This window comes from Poecilia latipinna, unplaced genomic scaffold (genome assembly GCF_001443285.1).
Source record: "Poecilia latipinna isolate Pla-1442-1.1 unplaced genomic scaffold, P_latipinna-1.0 Scaffold20, whole genome shotgun sequence".
Classification (NCBI taxonomy): domain Eukaryota; kingdom Metazoa; phylum Chordata; class Actinopteri; order Cyprinodontiformes; family Poeciliidae; genus Poecilia; species Poecilia latipinna.
In genome coordinates, this window is record NW_015112636.1 from 619,989 (window position 1) to 641,196 (window position 21,208).

Genomic DNA, 21,208 nt, shown 5'->3' on the forward strand with positions numbered 1-21,208 from the left:
TGCATTTTTTTTAAAGGCAGAAATCATTAGTTCCAATCATTCTGCAAAAACAGGAATTAAAAAGCAGACTTGTTCACACCCTCCTCTCACATAAATCTGCTTATTGCTCTGCCACATAATTTATTCTTTACACACTTTATACCTGGATTGACCAGTAAATTGGACAAATTTCTGTTTTTTTTTTTTGTTTGGTTCTATTTTCACTGTGATACATTTTTAAGAGCTTGAGTAATAAAACTCTGAGACGATGTTTTATTTGACAAGAATTAAAACACCTTGCCGCATCATTTCTGGGGGAGAGGAAGAAATATTTCATTCCAACTTTCTGGGCTACAGAGTCAGAAAAAAAAATGATGAAACAACATAACTGTTTGGTTAATGAGGCTTTCAGCAGCTGGAAGAACAACACTGGTTCAAACTTATTTTCTGATGAACACAATTTTTTTTTTTTGGATATTGCATCAAACATATAAGCAGTTTGAAAAATTACGCTTTTTTTCTTTAATCTCAGGCTGATGTGGATCAAACTGTAGAACAAAAAGCAAGATTTTTTTAACCTATTCCCTGAAGAAAAAGCTCTCTGTTTTATAAATTGAACAAACGATGTGATGTAAAATCCTAACACACCTTTCTCAGTTTATTTTCTTTTTTTAAAATTATTTTTCAGGATTTTGGATCCCGAGCGAAAGTAGCCGTCCAGAAGCTCATCCAGAAGGTCGGCTTCTTTGGGATTTTAGCCTGCGCCTCTGTGAGTCTAAAAAAAATTTAATAAATTTAAAAAAAATCACCTTTCTCTGACAGTGCAGCTGGCACAATTACACACACTCCATTTTAATCAGAGGAACACAGACACGAAGCAGATCTAGCAAACAGAAATACTTCACTCTCAGTTGTTTTATTTCCTGTGCAGAACCGAAACAATCGGTCTAAAATCACACCTTCTCCTCCCTCAGATCCCGAACCCGTTGTTCGACCTGGCCGGATTAACGTGCGGACATTTTTTGGTCCCCTTCTGGACGTTTTTTGGTGCGACGCTGATTGGAAAGGCTGTGATCAAGATGCACATTCAGGTGAGCTGCTCCGTCTCTCCTGTAACTCCTCTAAAAGAAGCTTCTGGCATGTCTTCTTCTGGACCGTTTCCTGCATTCTGTCTTTTATTTGTATTTAAACATATGTCCTTCATATGGTCGTAACAGACAGCTGTGTTATGCAAGGACTCACTGTCAGGCTCCAGCATCTTTGCACTAGCAGCTGCTCACAGGGAGGCCATTTTGTGAAGCACAGGCAGGGCTGTCGACCATTTTGTAGCTGCAGCAGCAGACCCTGCGTACTGTACAGCAGGGAACTCGCAGGAAAGTCTCCCAAAGCTGACTAAGAAACTACAGTTGGGAAATTTTGGCATTACTAATGTTTCATCTAATCCTGGAAAATCCTCAATTTGCGTCCAGGAATTTGCAGTATGTCCGTGATTAGCGTCAGGAGCTTAGCGTTTTGTTTTCTAAGCAGACTCGGGGAATGTGCCCGTGGTGACGCACAGGAGGGGTTAAGCACAGGCACGCAGCGTCGTCCCTCACCAAATTTAGTTGAACAAGAAAAGAGGTGCAAATTTGCAGCAAGCACACGTTACGGCACATAAACGTGGCCTGCCGGTGGGAGGTGATGGAGAAAGAGAAGGAGAGGGGGACAGATGGGGTGAGGGGAACGCGGGGGGAGAGATGCGTGTGGGGCAAGCATAATCACACATACAGGACCAGATTTCACCCAGGGGTCCCTGGGGCCCCCCCACTGGTAGAGGTGTGTCCTTCTCTGTCTCTTGGAAAGAAAGACTTGTCCCGGCTCTCCGGCATGCCTGGGGGCCCGGTCTGTCCTGTAGCTGCTCGGTCTAATTTACTTCAAACTCAACTTTTGCTTCCAGTGAGAACTGTTCAGTCATTTACAGTGTGGGCAGAAAAAAAAAACCCTACAGCAGAGCAGGTGACGCGCTCACTTCTAGGCCAAGAGGAAACAAAAGGGGATTTTGAGACTTTTTGTGTGCGTGTGTGTGTTTCTGTATACTCCAAAGCGTACGTTTGATCTTTGTACCTGTGCTTCAGGTGTGTCCTCACCCGTCTCTAAGGACTGAGGTGGGGTTTTTTTTTGGGTTTTTTTTTGCTTTGCTTTTTTTTTATTTTATTTGGCACTACTTCCGTCTTTTGTTGCTCTGAATGCGTGCTGCTGAGTGGCCAATGTCACCAGCTTTGTGACGCGGCGGGTCACTTGAGGATCAGTGGTGATGTCACTGAAATGCACACTTTGGACCCCTGGGACAGGTGGTTGTTCCTGAGAGCACAAACTGCGAGGTGTGGCAGAGACAGAAGGAAAAGATGCTACACTTCCACTGTTCTTACTTTGTTGTGTATACATGTGTGGTCAGGGCTGCTGGAACATGTCGAAAACAGCCAGGAGTTGATATCACCTGGTTAGATGGTGTGTGTGTGTGTGTGTGTGTGTGTGTGTGTGTGTGTGTGTGTGTGTGTGTGTGTGTGTGTGTGTGTGTGTGTGTGTGTGTGTGTGTGTCTTTTGTTGACATTATCAGTTAGCAGAATGTAGCGAGTCAAGACAATGTCATCACTTTCCTGGCAGACCAATTCTGGGGATCTTAGTCAGCTTTCCTGCCATCTTGCTGTCTCTTCCTCCTTCCTTTTGTCTCAGATGATGGATCATGTGTCAGCGCTCGTTGGACTACCAGGAAAGCCAAAATCAGTTCTTTTAATCAAGTGAATTACTGCGTTTCTACACTGTGAAAACAACCAGTTAGAAATTAGTCAGTTGACTTTGTTTAAAAAAATAAAATGAAAAATGCGTGTATTTAATTCAGATGAATTTGACCAGGAGTTTTAAGTAGAGATTGTGTGAGTTCAGCAGCTAGAAGTTTTATAATCGTGCGTCTCATGATTTAAATGCTCTAGCAAACGAGTTAATTGTGATTAATTAATTAGTAATCAATTAACTGCTAACTGGAGAATACAAACTCAAAAGAGGACATTTGGTGTAAGACCAAAAATCAGTAAGTTAGTCAAGACGAGCGTTTTGCATTTAAAAGAAATCTTCTTTGTCTGTAAATATGTTCGACCCAGAAGTTTTCTAGCAGCAGTTCAGCTTCCCCTGGCTCAGATTCTGTTAAAAAAAAAAAAAAAGGTCTCCTCTTAAGCACCTTTTGCTGTCTAATCACTAATACGTTAATCCAAAAATGAATCATCATATCAAATGCACTGTATTTATTAAGAATGAATTAATTATTGTTAAGTCAAGCAGGAAGGGCCAAGCTTTTCACATCTTGTTAGAAATATTTTTTGAGCTGCAGATGCATCAAATAATCAAGAGAAACTAAAACAGTGATGTTACTGAATTATAGGCAATAAAATGTTTTTCTTACTTAAAAATGAATTTAAATATGTGTCATTTGCCTGTCTTAATGAATTTCTAATGTTCTGTAAAATAGACTTAAGTGGTTAAACAAAAAATCAACAGAATGTGCATTGATTAGTTGTCAGATTAATTGATTAGTAGAATAATCGTTTGTTGCAGCCCCAGCAAAATTATGAACACCTTCTTTATTTCTACCCTGAAGTCATCTGTCATGTCCTCCATGTCTTTATTAAACATGGAGGACAAGTTCACGTGTTTAGAAATAGTCCTAAACGCGTAAACATTTCCCTTTTCACAGCAAAGATGTAATTAACAGTTGACCGAACATCATCAGTTAAATCCTAGTCAAATTTAGTTTGATTTAAACTAAATAAAATTACCTGCCAATATTTCACACCCCTAAAATTACTTCTTACAGTGCGAGGAAGCCCAATAAGTGACAAGGAGTTAACAGTGACCGTATTGTTTTATGTAGAAAGTGTGTTCTCCTCGGTTCTGTTTAACCCACGGCCACACACAGAAGCTTAACAGCCACACAAAGAGCGGGACACGCATACGACAATACATGGATGACCTGGATTACATGTTACATAAGCGGGGAGAGAACACTGTAACAAAGAACTGATCAAAGCGCCCTGTCACATGAAATTAAAATTGCCACCCCAGCAAGCCGGCGCTGAGTGATGCGTAGCGTGATCGTTGGTACTGAGCTCGCTGCCGCGGTTACCGTACTTCTGTTTATTCACCTGCATCGCACTGTGTCGGCTTTATCTGAGCTCAGCAATTTTGAATTCTACGTATTTATTGTTCTCCTTCAGTAGGAGTTATTAAAACAGTTTTTAGAGTTAATAAACATAATTATGTCACTCAAAATGTATTTGCCTATAATTACCATTGATCTTCCGTTGTGTTGAGTTGCACACGAGTTGTGAGAAATGCAAGAGCTCTGGTTCACATATAAGCAGTTTTTATAGCCTCTGACTAGTCAGCATATAAGATAACTTAAAGTGATGGCAGCTGAAGTATTTATCTGATATGTCCCGTTTGGGCAACATTGTATTTTCCTTGAACTTGACAAGAGTGAGTCGAATTTTTTTTTTAATAAATTACTTAAAAGAGTTGTTCCAGAAACATCAACCAAGCAAGTTTTTCAATGTAAAGATGCAAATAAAGGCAGAAACACTTTTAGTCTCCTTTATAAATGCATATTTTCTAATTTTCCTGAAAATAAAGGAGAATAATAGTGATATTGCTGCTACTGAAGGGTTTCACAGAGAGTGCAATCTTATTAATTTTTATATATATATATGTTGGGGGGGCGATCACTATGAAGGTTTTCACTTTCTCTAAAAATAACCACACCAAAGTTGAACATTTCTTAGCTTGGGCATTAATATAAAATGTTATTTTATTTTCTAGCACTATGTTCTAAAAAAAAAAAAAAAGTCCATAATGAGCAAAAACTAGAATAACTCTTGGTTTTCTCACACAAGTAGCAGACTCTCCAAAATGAGGCCAGTTACTATGTGCCTGCTCTAGACCCCCTGATCCCCCGACATGCCACCAAGCGCAGTGCGTCCGAGCCAAGATGGCCGCTACAGTCTCCAGTTGACTCTTCTCCCCTGCTGCCTTGGTGACTAAGCAGCAATCAAGCTGGACAGGAACCGAATCCAGACCCCCCTCTGAAGCAGTGACACATCACCTTTGATTCCTTCACTCCTCTGTCCTTGTGTTCCTTACACACACACACACACACACACACACACACACACACACACACACACACACACACACACACACACACTCTCTCTTAAAGTTCTGATGACAGCCTCTTTGAAACGCTGACCCGGTGCGTTGTGTTGGCGATGTGTCACCCAGTCGAGGCCTTTCATTTCTCGCCCTGCGTGACCAAATTTCTTGCCGGCTTTCACCAAAACCACTTTAGCCTAACAAGGCATGGGTTTGGGCATGATGAAGCGTCTCATGGTGGTGGTTGAGGAGTGATTGGGGGTGGGTGAGCGGGGGTGTTATTACCGGTCAAACCATGATGCACACACAGCGCCTTGTTCAACACCCCAGCGGCGACCCTTATGGCTCAGTAACTGACTCGTTCCTTCTCTGTGTGCTTCTTTGTCATACAGAAACTGTTTGTGATCATCACCTTCAGCAAGCACATTGTGGAGCAGATGGTCTCTCTCATTGGGTGAGTAAGCCTGGTCTTGTGTGTGCGTGTGTGCGTGTGTTTGCAAAGCAGAAGCATCCCATGCGATGGGCGGCAATGTCAAATCAAAGTGTTGGAGAAAGTTCAGGTGCCCCCTGGTTGGTCGTTGGTTGTTTCATGAACTCTTCTTGGTCTTTTACAGTCAGAAGGGATTCTGACAGTGGATTGTACTTAGCTTTAATCTGCTTCAAAGACTTTGTGGAGTGCTTAAAACAAGAGATTTGTCACATTTTCTTCCCCTTTTGAGCGGTTGCTCCTCTCAGTTGGATGATTAATGGCTTGGATTTTTCCACTGGATGACTATGAGCATGAACATGTCCCGGCTCCTTCGCAGGACAAGATGGCCTCTTGTCTATCACCAAAAACACGTCGTCTTCTTTATCACTCACACTGCACCGCTCTTGTGCAACGTACTGCAGTCACGGGCCGTAGGTCAGACAGATCAGATCAAGAGGTGTGGAGTGTTTCTGCAGCAGGGTTTTGTGAAGCTTGTGAGTTTTTAAAAAAATAAATAAACCTGCAGTGGAACTAAATATGTCTCTATGCATAGGGAATGTATGGGGAGGGGAGATATGGACTTAATATTTTATCACAATATTTTGTGGTACTGTTGTGTTTTTGGTTCTATTGAGGCTATTTTTACTTCTTCTTTTAGGCTGTCAGTGAATTTTCTCTCATTTAAAAAGCAGTGGGGCAAAAAGTAAAACTAACAATCCCAACAATATAGAGAGTTTTGGGGGGTTTTAAGCATCATTAATGGGAATTTATCACAGCAATAAAAAATGTAAATCTTATTGTGATAAGAAATGTATCATGATAAATGACAAACGATACAATACACCAGCAGGATGCCCTATATTAGTGGGTACTGTCTATCTGTTCTTCCAGAAGAGACCATTTGCTCTTTAGTTCAAGTCTATTTTCTGATATTTCAGACTACTTTTCATTTCTGACTACTTTTCATTTTGCCAATAATTTTTGTCAACATAATTTCACCTTAAACACCTGATAGTTAATCTTTCACTTTCATCTACTTTTCCCAGCATATTATTCCCAAAACCCACAGAAATGATCAAATATGAATTTAAAAAAATATGTATTACACTTTATTAAAAATTGAAAGTGAACATAGGGAAAAATGTAAACATTTAAAATATAAAATGTCACAAAGTCTGCTGGGAAATTCAGTCTGCCTGTCTCTGTGAAATGAGTCTCACTGTTACTTATTTATGGTTGAAAAAAGTTGGGGAAAGGAATAAATATTGATCCGTCTCTGTATTTTAGTTAATTATGGCCTTGTGAAGAAAACTCCTAGTCTGATGACTCATGGACCCCAGACGGTTTTGTTTGTCGCTGTTTTCTCAGCTGAACAATGTCTGTTTTCAGTAAAGTGGGGCTGTTTAAATTCACTTGACCAGTTGGATCTTTTCCAAGCTGCTTTGAGACGTGGAAAAGCAGATGACGATAACCAAGAACACACAGACAAGTCATAGGTGATCTGGCAGGATGATACAGCTGGAAACAGCATCCACAGCACCACTTCCCAACAGGGTTGGTGTGCAAAAGAAGCTGCAGCAGGCTTGTTGCTGGGCGTGCTGGCAGATGGACACCATTTTTGTCCATGCAGAGATGTCAGGGGAAACTACCCTGGACACACCTGCTGCTAGTGGGAGTGCCGCTTGTTACACACAGACAATCATAGAAATTCACACACTTTCACACTCTTACAATCTCTCCGTCTTACACATACTTAGTCCTATTCACAACCCAGCAGTGTTGAAATCAGACGAGAAGATTGCATCAGTTTTTTAATTTTTTGCCACGTTGGGGTTTCTTTTGCACATTTGAAGACAGTAAAATGAAATATTTTTTGAAAAGAATATATATATGGCTCTATTAAATAATACCTAATTTTATTTCTGCATATTATTTAATCTCAATTTACTAAGTGAAATATTAATTTCTCACAGAAATGAATCTTCATTCCTTGTTTCTGTTGATTATGATGATTTTTTTTCCCTGTCTACAGCTAATAAACTTTTAAGATTATAATACTACATTAGATCAATAAAATTAACTGGATATATAAAATGCTAATAAGAAAAAATTCAGAAATGTGGACTCAATGAAAAGTATGTCTAATACCTGCTTAAAGGTATTTATTTTCAGAAGCTACATCCAATCTGACAAACGAGCCGCAGAGAAACACACGTTCTGCTTTACTCAATGTTTGCAGGGATTTAAGTATTTTTTTATTATTTTACTTTGAGTTGAAGGAAATTGTTGCTTCTGCCAACTTCTACTTGGTCCTATTGATCGCTGAAGATCGGTTCGCCCAAGCCTAAAGAGGAAAAGCTGCTGGATGGACAGAGCGTTTCTGTGCTGTGCTCTCTGGCTGTCACTGTTCAGTGAGCTGCAGAGCGTGTGCAGCAGATGATTGGTTATTGACAGGTTTCACTCTTACTCACTCTGCTGGAAGTTTCCCCCTTTTCTACAACCTGTCAACCGTCGTCTTCCTTCCCCGAGAATGTCTCTTTCCGCCTTCACCCCTGCTTCTCTATGCGACACTCTCGCTTTCAGTCATATTTCATTATGAATGAGTGACAGCCTCACCGCTTGATACCTTTTTTTTTTTTTTTGAGCTGGCATACCACAGTCATAACCGTAAAGATGCTTGAAGTCACCTTGATGGTCACAGAAAGCACCTGCACTTGTCCTCCCCCCCCCAACCCCGCTCCTTGCACACACGCAGGATTGCGTCCATGCGTGTGTGCGCACGTGCGTGTCCACACACTGGACACCCGGTGTGTTGAAGTTTCACCTCTCCGTTGTTGATAAAAGTGCAAATTCTTGTATCCTCTTTCCTTCTCACCTCAGCCACAAATGGGTTTTACCCTTCATTGTTTCACGTTATAAGTGAATGTGGGGACACAGCAGAGACTGAGAATAACACACTGAGACTCGAGCTAAAATTGTGCAAAAAATTAATAATTGTGAAAACATTTTTATTTTATTTTATTTGAAAGAAAAATTTCTATTAATATTTTTATTTACTTTTTATTTTTTTGCTGGCTTTGGGTTCAGTCTCTTCAGTGTTTGTCAGTTCCTGAAGTTGCTGTGCTTGGACTTTGGTTCTGGTGATCTCATTCTCACATGACACGGAGCAATACTACACTTTATAAATAAAAGTCCTCCTTTTCTCTTTGCCTTTTAGGTGAACTCCCTGGCACACACAGACACACACACACACACACAGACACACACACACACACACACACACACACACCCCCAGAGAACACAGAGTTCAGAGCTGTAAATTGTGACGGTTTTAGACAAGATTGGACTGAAAAATTATTTAAAACGTTTTTAGCACAAACTGAAAACATTCTCAACACAGTATAATTATTTTCGGCACACATTATTATTATTATTATTATTATTATTATGATTCTCTTTTTTTGTGTCCTTGACTAATGTATTGTACTCAGCGACTTGTTCAGGGCCCAGCAAGTTTCAGTCTAACTGAGAATTTTGTTGAATTAAACCTTTTAGGTGATTCCCCTCAAACTGACTGATTTCATTCATCCTAATTTGGTTTCTCACAGTTTGTTTTCTCCTTTTGCTAGACTTATGAGTGTTTGGAACTGCTTTGTTTGATTAGTCTTGTATTTCTTAGCATAAATGTGAATGTGAAAGTTGTGATCAAATCAGATTAATAATGTGATTCTTCAGAAGTAAAGGTAGATTAACTGCGCAGAAATATCAGCGTAGTTTTCTTCCCTTTTTTTGCTTGATTGTTGTTGAATGCTGCCAAGCATTATTCCGTCTTTTCGCTTTGATTTGTTTTGGCAACACACGATATTTCTAAACGGTTCCTCATGTCGGTAATGTCCTCTGACTTATTTTCACAGCCTGATTTTCATCTGTGAAAGTTTTCTGTCTTTAGCAAAATATTTTTAAATAGAAGATAACATTTTTATTGTCTGAAGTGATGCCACAAAAATTCAGGTTCGTTAAAAATGTTCCAAATAGCCGCAAAAAACAAAAATAAAAATATTTATTTTATTCATTGCCCCTTGAGGAACACCTGATTTTTTTTTTTTTTTTTTTTGATATGAAGCTTAGCTATATGCTCTCTACTTTTATTGTTCATCTAAAACGTAATGACTCACATTTTCCGCTATGCAACTCTGACTGTTTTGATGTTCAGTCAGAAGGAGATAACACCAAAAAATAAGCCTGACAGTTACTCAATTAAATAAACTGCTCTGCTTTTTCTTGGGAACTGCGAGTTCTTAGTTCTTCATAAATACTTTGGAGAGGCTTGTGCCTCTCAGGCAGACAGCTCACCGTCCCCTTCAACATGCAAAGCACTTAAAGCGAAATATGTTAGTGTTTAAGCAGCAGCAGGATGATGATAACGCAAGGATGACTTTGAACTCTTACAGAGACACAATAACCTCCCCCGAACCCCCTCAATTGCCTTTTGGGCTGATTGCTAAAGCTGATATTGAGGTCGGGATGCGGCGTGGCGTCTGATCAGACTTGCTAACATCCTGGGACGAACGTGCAGACGTCTCCTCGTCGAGCGTGTCCAGTCGATGTTTAATTCAGGACAGGATTCTGCGAGCTACGACTGACCGTCGTTTCAGCCAAAGAGGCTGAAACGATGTGTATGCTTTTAGCTTTCGTGATCAAATAATAAAACGATTTCACCGCTTTTTTTTTTTTTTTTGGTCCACAATGTGGATTATTTGTCTTAAAAACAAATGAATTCGAGTGGAAAAACAGAAAGCGGTAATAACCATTTTGCATGATTGCGCACACCCTCAAAGTATTACTTTGCTAAAATCATCTTTTGGTTTAATTACAGCAATCAGTGTGCTTTCACATGGCTTTTCAACATGTTACATCTTGACTGGGCAATATTTGCTCACACTGCCTTACAAAACTTCTGCAAAGCTATTAGATTGTGAGGACATCTCTTGTCCACAGCCCTCTCATAACTCTACCAAGTTTGGTAAGGTAGGTAAAAATCTTGACTTGAGCAACAAAAGTTGCACAGGATAAATTTGTGCACATAGCAAATATTGCTTACAATGTTTAAAGAACATTCTGAGAATCATAAAACTATGTGACCCAAAAAAAAAAGAGATAGTTGAACAAAAGTCTTCTCAGGCGGAGGAGTGTGAGCCTCCTGCACCCAGCTCACTGTTTGAAACGGCAACTCAAAAGTTTAACTTTATTCAAAAAAAAAAGTTTGTTTTAAGTTTTACATTTAAATATTTGTGAAGAAGATTATGAAACTCATCAATTCAGAAAGGCTTTGAAAGGCTCTGTGTGCTTTGCTTCAAATGAAATCTGATTTTATCTTCAGCTTTCTAATTATATCTTGAAGGTTTGGGGTAAAAGAAAAATGATATCAAAGCTGTTTATAATTCCAACCACCTTGGCAAAAAAAGACAAAAAAATAACACTTCCATCTCAAGAACTAACTTTAACATCGTTGTTATAAAACAAGACATACATTAGGAGTTGTCTGTCATTCAGGTGCCAATAACATTTCATGATTTAATAATAAAAAGTATTCTATGAACAGACTGAGTAAATATTGAATGGGAAAATAGATAGGAAACGAAAAAATAGGATAAAATAAGGCAATACAAGTGTAATAATTTCTAAATAAAACCTGGTGAAAGATAAAACACTTCAGGTCAAAACTGTTTATCTTAAAACGAGGCATCTTGTGCAGGAGGCTGTGACCCCACAGCATGATGCTGCCGTCCCCAATGTTTCAACATGTGGATGGTTTTCTTTTGTTTGTGTTGTTTTGCAACCAATCTTACTTTTTGGAAAGGATTCAGCAGAATACAGTTTATTTTGTTTATACACTTATTTAATGAAAAAGTGAGAACATTTTAGAAGATGCTTCACGATAACACCGGAAATCCTTTGGAGACTTCTTCATCTTCAGTTCAGTTCCCTTTTGGCGAAGCTTTTTTTGTTTTTACTGACAAATAAAATCCACTTTCATCTTCAGCTTTTTTACCCGACACTGTATTTTAACCATACACACAAAAAAAGAAAACCAACATGCCATAGCAGCACTGCAACAATTACCGTTGGGTATGGTTGGTTCTCCTTAGGGGATGAAGTGTTTTGCTCCTAAATTATCACTGCGAAATGCAGCCTCAAAGTTCAACTTCAGAGTTTTTTTGGATTTTCTAATTAAATAACCGAGGACATTCTGAAGCTCTTGTGAAGCTGACCACTCCGAATGCACTTCAGAGAGTTGGCAGTGGCTCACGGCCACGCTTCATGCAACACAAGAGCAACAGATTTATCTTTTTCTCTCTGTGCCTACTCCTCTCTGTCCTCCTTTCTCTTCTTTCGGCTCAGGCTTCGTCAGCCAGCAAGTTGATGACATAAAGCAGGAAAGACTCAAACTCATCCAGCGGATGCAGGACTGGATCAGGGAGCTTTCCGGTGTTTGGCGTGCCGTCTCAGTCCTCTCGTTTGATCTGGAGCGAGACGCTGCGTCGAGGCTGAGCCGCTCGCTCGTATGTTTGTGGCAGTTTTTCCAGCCTTCATTTTGAGGAAAGCTGCAGCGATGAGGGCCGTCGGACTGAAGTGTTTGGGGTTCAGACTTGTTTACATCAACTCACTAAATGTTGGGGGAGAGCTGGAGGATATGGCTTAAAAATAACATGAAGTTTTTTGTGTATTTATTTTTTATAACAGCCAATTTAAATCAAGGTTTTTCTTGCTTTCTTCTCTAAAATAGAAATTACAAATGACAGAAAATACTTTCAGAAAGTGGCTTCTATTTCCATCACCTTTCTTTGAGTTGCACGGCGAAGTGTTACGGCCCGGTTACGAGAATGTTTATTTAGTTCTGAGTTGAGTTGAAATATTAGCAGAATGAAGATGCAATTTTACCAGAAAAAAACCATCTTAGAATTACAAGAAAACATTTGTTTAAATGAGAAAAAAGCTTCAATAGTTATCTGACGTGACAAGCTCAGTTCTTTGCACAATCATTTCTGAGTCCTTTTACTGATGATTTGTTTCCGATGTGTTAAAAGATGAAATATTTCTATAATGGTAAGTATTATCTATAAAGTATAATTTCATGAGATTTTCAACATTTCACACTTTAATTTAAAAATAGGACTTCATTCACATAGTGAGAAAACAATACCAAACAATCTTAGTCTGGCCCTAATTCTTGGTCGCAGAGCTGACCTTAATTCAAAGTCCAAATAAACAGTCGCTGTAACACACAGTTGTCAAACAAGATGGCCGCCGAGGGCGTTCTGACATCACTCGGAACTATGAAAACCCAAGAAGTGCAAAAATCAGAATTTGTTTTGGAGAATCACAACTTTCCAATAATTAAATTTTCAAAATCCAGACATTTTGATTCATCGATAAAATCAGGGACTGATGTGAGTTCCTACAAATGTTGCAGAGAGGGAAAAAAAAAATTAACTGAAACGATATAACTAATCACAGCAATAGTTTAATCTTCTCAGCGACCCTCACTTTAAATCCATCTTATTGATTGAGCCGGCCCATCGCCACATGCTGCAGGGCCTCTCTCTGTCATACTCTGGTGGTGAAAGCAGAAAGGGAGAGTCCAAACCTCAAAAGCTCAACCAGCACAGACTGATGTGTTGAGCCAGGATGGACCTGTTGCCATGTGAGTGTGTCTCCAAGGCAGGAGTCCGTTACCGGCACACTGGGCCGCCGGGTCGCTGCTCCTGCAGCACGAGGGAGGCCGTCCGCTTCAAGGGGTCCCAGCGGGACGCTCTCGTTACTGGGGTGTGAGGAGGTGTGCTGGTGTGAACTACCACACCAGAGGTGGGTACCAGTGATGAGGTGCGGATCTTTGCACGGCAGTTCCAAGTCGAGGCCAAATCCACGTCTTTAATTATAAGTTTAAACAAGTTAAAACAAGTCGTCTTTTCTGCCTTTTGGATCCCAAAAGAGCTGCTGTGAGTTTCCATCGTCTTCATTCAGCACCAAAAAGAAAACATTTACCTGGAACGTTGTTTTGTTTTATTAAAGCAATCTATAAAAAAGTGTAAGACTTTTTTTTTCCTCCTCCAAGAAGTAACAGCTCAATGCTTTATTGAAGTAGTTTTTAATGCAAATGTTGCTTTTCTGTTACTTCTTCAGTTTCTTTGTTGGAAATCTGTCAGAATTAGAAAATAAATCAATAAAATCTGCACGTACGTCATGTTTCACACACTGTCACAACTGTGCAAAATAAAAATATCTATAAAAATGCAAAGTTAAAACATTTATGCATTGACAAAAACATCCACACAAAAAGTTTAATCTTTAGGAGACATTTAGTTTAGTTCCTAACACCTTCAGTATAACAAGAGCTTTAAAAGTGAGTAATCCTACAACCTGAGGCCTAACCGCATAGAAACTCACTAGATTTTAAAATATCTTTCTATTACTTAATTAATCTAAAAGTCTGATTTTCCTACATTTACAGTTAAATACAATTGATATGCATGTCACATTTATAATAAAAAACACTTTAAAGAAATTGCACCAACAGAAATGGATTATTTTCCTTCTTATTCTCATTACTGACATCGAAAGCATTCTGAATATTCAATTTCTAAATGCGTACAAATAAACGGACTTCATTTTTTTGTTACCACACATAAGTTTTCATTTTTCCAACTATATACCGATAACCCCGACAGATTTAGATCCAGCAAAATCCTTTAATTTTACAAACACGTTTCTTCTGATTGGAAGGAATAATAACTATTTTGAGTGACCCAGACAGATTTCTGACTTGAATCTGATGGAGATCCTGTGGAGGGACATGAAGATCCCCTAGGAGGCCAGAAATTTGGAGGATTTAGATTTCAAATGATCAACCCAGAGGTGGGGGGGGGAGGACAAATCTCTTTACATTTCAAAAGAACTGAGTAAAAATAGTTTAAAAAAACAAAAAACAAAGATTTATCCATGTGAATTTACACATTATTTAAAAACAGCATGGGGGAAAAAAATATCTATACACTTTAAGCAAGATTGTGGAACAAAATGTTGGTGTTGCAACAATCAAACCTTCAGCTTTTTTTCTTCCACTTCTATTTTGGTGATATGTCTTTGACGTTGGAAAGCCTCCTTTCCGTCACCCTAACCTTAGCGACCTCCACAGATTCTCCATTAGTTTCAACAGAGTCACTCAAAAATGTTTCTTCCAATTTGAAGATGTCAGTTTATAAAATGCTAAAATTTAAGCAAGTGGAAATTAATGTATAACAAAAATAAGTCAAATGAAGCTCTTTTGTTTGTATGCATTTAGCAACAGAATATTCAGTGTTTCTCATGTCAATAGTGAGCTGTAAAGAAATAAAAAAAGATCTCATTTTAATCATCAGTACAGAAAGAACGAGGTCTGTTTCAGTTCGCACTATTTATTTAGAGTGTTTTAAATAGAGTTTCCATGTAACATGCGTAAAAATTAGATTTAATAATATGCATTATTACAGAGTTTGTCTTGTTTAAAATGTTTAGCATTATCTATGCAGCTTAACGTCTCTAAAACAGGGTGGACAGCTAAAGGTTTGCTGCATGAAGCCTTTAACTCACATGGTGTTATTCAATCAGGCGGCCCAAATGCTGATCTTAAAAGTTTTATCCGTTCATTCAGAGGAAAATGTAGCAGACAGACAATCTGTCTGACTTTATAGAGTGAATTCAGGGAACACTTCACCTAGCTTTCAGTAATCCTCTTCGTTAAACCACCTCTGCTTTTGAAATCATTGAAAAACTTTTAGAACCTGCCTAATTTGTTACTAAAGCCAATGTTCATGCGCTACGGTTCATAACCAAAGCATGACACCTAACCCGATGACTTGTGCAGCACATTTACACCTGTGGACAAAACTGAACACTTTAGCTGAAACGCAAATCGGATTAAACGATTGTTGAAATAATCGCCAACTAACTTAGTAATCAATTAATTGTTAACTGGGTTACACAGACTATGAAGAAGGCCATTTGCTGAAGGAATAATATACTCAAAGCAGTAATCAGGCCAAAACTATAGAAAATATGTACTTTAAGATAAAAAGGGTGAATATGTTTTACCCAGAACTCAAGTGGCAGCTTTAGCTTCACCTGATTAGATTTCTGTTAAAGAAATTCTCCTATTATTAATCTCCAGTTGTTATTAATACAAAAATGAATCGACAGATTATTCCTGCACTGTTGATGTTTAGTCAAGCAGAAAGGCTCAGCTTTCCACAGATGCATCCTTTGCTACAAATGATCAAGCACACACACTGAAGAAATGCGATGCTGCGGCATGTTAGGCAATAAAATGTGCATTTTATTATCTACAGAAGGAGTTTAATTATTTGTCTTTGTATTTCTAATATTGCATGAAAAGGGTTAAATTAAAAATCTGCAAGGTGTGCCAATTTTTTATTCGATAGAATGATAACTAAAATAATCAGTGGATGCAACCCTTCTGAATGCATAGTGGTCCGGGGTGAAAAAAAAAAAAAAAAATTAACAGTAAGTGTAGAAAATTACGCATGAAAAGAAAACAATCGATAATTTGAACCGCCGTCATCAAGTCAGACGATTATCCCTGACAGCTCACGTATTTTTCTGTGCCTGATGCAGACTGACGCAGGAGAAGAAAACCTTTTCTCTCTCTTTTTTTTTTGGGGGGGACTTTTTTCACGTTGACAATGATTCATTTTGAACGGATAACAAAAGCTGAAGTCTCACACCGTCGTGCAGCTGTTTCATCCGATTCTGAGGAGCCAAACTAACATAACGTGCGGTGATAGTGAGGTACAGTTGCAGAAAGTGTTTGATGAAAAAAAGTTCTTGTAGGTGATTTCAGTTATTTTTCTTATCTTTGGCGCGGCTTTTGATCAGCAGTGGGACATGACCTCGTTCTGCTCTTGTTTTTAGAAGGGACCCTGCTGGGAGTAGGTGTAGACTCTTTGATTTAGCACAAGAACTGAATCATTGCAGTTTTTACATTATGTACAATGTAAATGTTGAGGTAAGAGACCAAGGTTCAAGGAAAGTAATGAGTGGATCATTTCAACTTATGTTGCATTTTGCTTTGTTTTTTTTTTTTTATGCCTTCAATTAGAAAATGATCTGTGCTGCTTAAACCAAAAATTCCTGGAGTCTAAATGAAAAGATCCATTAAGATTTGACAGTGTAAGCTCCTACACACACACTCATTCTCCTTATCTTTTTGTTCTTCTGCAAACAGATAAGAAAAATAATTTTTTGCAACTGAAATTGGTATGTCTCGCGGTTAAACCAGCAGAAAACAACTTCAATCTAAAGAAGAGAATACAGTTTTAATCACACAAGCTGTAGAAGACGTTTGTGGATAATTTTATCTCCTTTTTCTCTTGTCTCTCATTTCCTGTTTCCTATTATGCTCATGTATAAATGTATAAGTAGAGAACTGAAATTGCAGAGGGTCATGCAAATCACACTGTTCTGGGTATTCACACTGGTTCTATTATTTGTGTACACGTACTGAACTGGTGGTGTGTGAGGGGAGAAAGAAAAACGTCTGTTACAGCTTGTTTCCACTGACATATTCACCCATCTTAAACACACACACACACACACACACACACACACACACACACATAGCTCATATAGAAACAAGGTTCGTATAGTTTCAAAGTGAATGTGTGGCTGTCTTCAATAGAAGCAACTGGGAGATCTAAAAATCACCTACCATGAAGGGATTTTTTTTTGGCTTTCTCTCCTTCCCCACATTAACCTGGGGCAATTAGTCGTCTTAATCAGTCAGTTTCTTTTACAGAATAGAAAAACTTATAACTGAAAATTGTGTATTTACACTTACGCTCCTGTTTTCATGAGTAAAGTCCTCCTGCTCGTTAAGTCTGCAGAAAGGGAGAAATTTTATCACTGAAAAGCGCCCTGACAAAGATGGCGTTGATCAGTCCTTCCACCGCTAGCAAAAACCACCTCCAGTAAGATGATGGACACCACAGTCGCCAACAGACTCTGTTACGCCGTCGTTACGTTTAATGCAGGGATCAGCAGGGGCGTCCGTTTTCCCGTCATATCCACTTCAGCTTCTGATTAGACGTCTGTCCTGCTAAATGAAATTTGCTCAGACCCACAAATGAGAGAAAAAAAACAAACAAACAAAAAACACCTTACAATTACTTGTAAATATTAGGTTTTAAAATAATACTTTATTTTAGTAGAAACTTTTGCCAAAACAAAACAAAAAAAGAATGTTTGCATTTTCTTCTGTGGAATATTTATGTTTATCCACAATTATGTGACAGAATACTAAAAGACGGACATGGTTTCTAATCTAATCGTGATTAAAAAGAAGAACAGAAAAATGTCAAAGTTTTTAAGAGCCATAGTGGAAAGTTCAAAGAATCACTGGAGCCACAGGCTGCAGACCCCGGCCTCAGACCTTTGAGTGTCTGACAGAGGGAAGCAGTGGGAGGTTTACCTGCGGGCCGAAAGGTCGAACGGCAGCCATTAAAGATGATATTTCATTGGATATATTTCCCGTAATAAAAACTCAACTGAGTGACAAACTGTTTATATCTGTTTCAGGATATCACAATATATTTAAATGTATATTTTTAAGTGTACTGAAAAAATTAAAAAGGTAATGTGTGTGCATTTGGAGTGTTGGAAGCACAAGAATCACGAAGGAATTAGTGAACAACATCAGGGAGAAAACATGTTTGTTTGATTGTTCTGGTTCTGATCTGATATTTTTATGGAAGCTGTGCAAAAGTACAAGCAAACAAATCTGAAGAGAAAATTTTATTCAAAACATAAAAGAGGGGGAAAAATACAATTAACAGATATTAAAGATTGTGCCTAATGTAATGTCATCAATGGAACTTGTGCAAGGAGTTTTATCTTTATTAAAAGCTTGTTACAGCAAAAAAAAAATAAATAAAATAAAATAAAATAGTGACCATCTCCATGACAAATGATTCAAAAATCTTGGTTCCTAGATGGCTGATATTTTATGATGAGGGTCACTTTAATATAATTCAGTTGTTCAAGCATTCAGATGTTATTCTGTGATCCGGAGGGGTCGTACACTCTGAGGGATTTTTAAGTGAGAACGACTAGAACAAGGTTTCTGCTGACAAATGGGTTAAACTGATGTGAAAGCCATTAAATTAAAGCGTATAATTTGGTGTGATTTTCATTTTAGTTGTAGCAAACAGTAAGTAAAAATCAAATGCTCTAAGAGGTTTGGTTGTCCCGGTTATCAATATGGTTTAATTCAAGAACATTTTCAAATATGTATTTTAATCAGAGGCAGACCTTATATAGTGCACTTCATATTTAAATCGTGCAATATGTTGTGCAAGCAGCAATAATTTGTGTAAAAAGCTGAGAATTATTGTGTTTGAACCTTTGTGACCAATAGCTAGAATCAGTGACACACACAAAAAAAAAAAATCAAAGTGCCAGAAAATACTTTAAGCTAGCTGCCACATGGCTTTAGCCGCTAGGTGAAAAGCTAATTTATGTCAAAGCTACTTGGCTTTTTATTTTTAACAGTTTGTGATATTTTAATACAAAAAAAAACAGCCTGAAAATGACTCACTATAATCTCAGTTGCACTGCAAGATGTGGTGTCAGTAAAAAGCAAAACCTTCAGATTGGAGGGGCTGTAATGGTAGTTAAGAGTTTTTGTTTTAATTTATGCCTTTGTTTTTGTGACGAGGCTTCATTTTCATTTCCTCGGTTAGAACTAAAATTGTTTCATGATTTTATATTATACAGATACAACTACAGTTTAACTTGAAGGGGTGAAATTTAATGAGTGGCTGCTTCACTGCACGCCTTTTTGAACATATAAAAGGAATTAAATGTATACGTCTGTTTTCTCTGAATTAGGTTGCGCTACTTAATGAAACATATAAGTTTTGCTATTATGTGACCAGACACATTTTAAATAGACGCAAACGTACAATTATTATAGGTGTAATTAATCTGTTGTTTCAGCAGGAATAAGAGGAATTCTTATACATTATAAATGAAAGCATCCAGCTCTTGTCAAACATTCATGTTATTTTTCTGAGTAATTACAGTATTTTGAATTTGACTCCATATTATTCTACGCTGAGAATCTCATAATGATCCATGCCTATCCTTGTATCTCTCTCTTTCTTTTTTTGTACACACAAGCTGCTCCCTCATCAGATTATTCCTGCGAACGTTCGGGCCAAGTTTCCAGCAAATGATGAGTGGATGACACATGACCTACATGTCGTTTTTAGGTAACAGTGTGACACTGATTCCTTTTTAGAACGACTAATTTGTCAGGGGGAACACAACGTGACCTCAGACTCTTAACCAGCAGTGTCCAACAGAAAGACCCAGGATCCTCCATAACGTCTCACCATGATATTGTGTGTGTGTTTGTGTGTGTTTTGGAGGCGAGTCACCCCAGACAGGACCTGACTCAGAAAGCAGCTGGGCAGACATCCGGGCCCCAGCTTTGTATCAGTCACACCTCGGTGAAAACGGGCACATTGTTCCCCATCAGCATCTTTTACTCTGAAGGAACAAGTCACTCGGAGGGAGCAGCGTTAAGTGTGAGCTGCATTGTTAAGACGTGGGGATTGAAGGACTCGGCTCCGGTCTGAAAGCTGAGACATCTTCCTCTCACAGTAACGCCATGGTCCAGATGCAGCGAGAGGAGGCGTGGCTCCTGCTTCTGAATATTTAACCGTATTTTTCAAATATGATCTTGTTTAAATCTTGCCGTTCTGAGGCGTCTCGGTGCACACCGACACGCAGACACCAAGCACTTTCACTTTGCTTTTGCTTGCTGACTTTCTAACCACAACGTCTGTGGCACGTAAACTCAAGACTGCAGCTTCACTGTACGTTGAGCAGATGCGAAAGGAAATCGGCAGATGCTCGCGTTCCCGTATTTTAACTGGGTTTTGGTTGTGTCTCGCTCCAACCGTCTTCGCAAAATAATGGGTGCCTGATCTTGTTACCCATCTGTTGGCTCTGTTGTCGTCTGACGTGTGAAGCAGCAGCAGGAGCAGTTGTGAGGGCAGAAGATGTGGAGCATGTTGTGGCTTTTGCCAGGTACATTGTACTGTAACCCATGTGGTTATTTGAGCAGCATACAGCAGTGTATGTGACATGCCTCATAGGAACAATACAGAGCCGCAGTGTACTGTATGATGAAGCAGCTCCACAGGTTCACCTTTGTGCTCGGCGCAACAAAATATTCACAACCCTTAGTCTTTTTTTTCGTCCTTTTTTTTTCACATTATTTCACATTAAGTGCAGATTTCTGCATAAAATCTGCAGCAATACTTGAAAAATCCTGTTCACAGATGCTCTCCAGCCAATTTGACTGAGTTTGAGCTACCTCTGCAAAGAAGATTTTTAGTTTTAGCTGACACAGAGGCATGCCACACTTTTGAGATTTTAATTTGCAAAAAAAAAAAAAAAAAAAAAAAAAAAAATTTTTTTTGTTCCATTTCTTGTTTGGGGTGTTCAATCTTTTTAATTTTC

The 21,208-nt window shown here is 38.7% G+C and overlaps 1 protein-coding gene across 4 annotated transcripts in view; it reads left to right on the forward strand.

Moving 5' to 3' along the window:
* LOC106949302 (vacuole membrane protein 1-like) overlaps positions 1 to 21,208 on the forward strand; it is a 90,374-nt gene that overhangs the window by 54,443 nt on the left and 14,723 nt on the right. For 2 of the 4 annotated variants that reach the window (XM_015035468.1, XM_015035462.1), the window contains exons 8-10: positions 668 to 748; positions 954 to 1,070; positions 5,550 to 5,611. In XM_015035468.1, coding sequence (XP_014890954.1) covers positions 668 to 748; positions 954 to 1,070; positions 5,550 to 5,611 — 260 coding nt within the window. Of the gene's footprint in view, positions 1 to 667; positions 749 to 953; positions 1,071 to 5,549; positions 5,612 to 12,028; positions 18,444 to 21,208 lie in introns of those variants that run through there. The other 2 variants (XM_015035486.1, XM_015035477.1) reach the window with 2 other exon arrangements.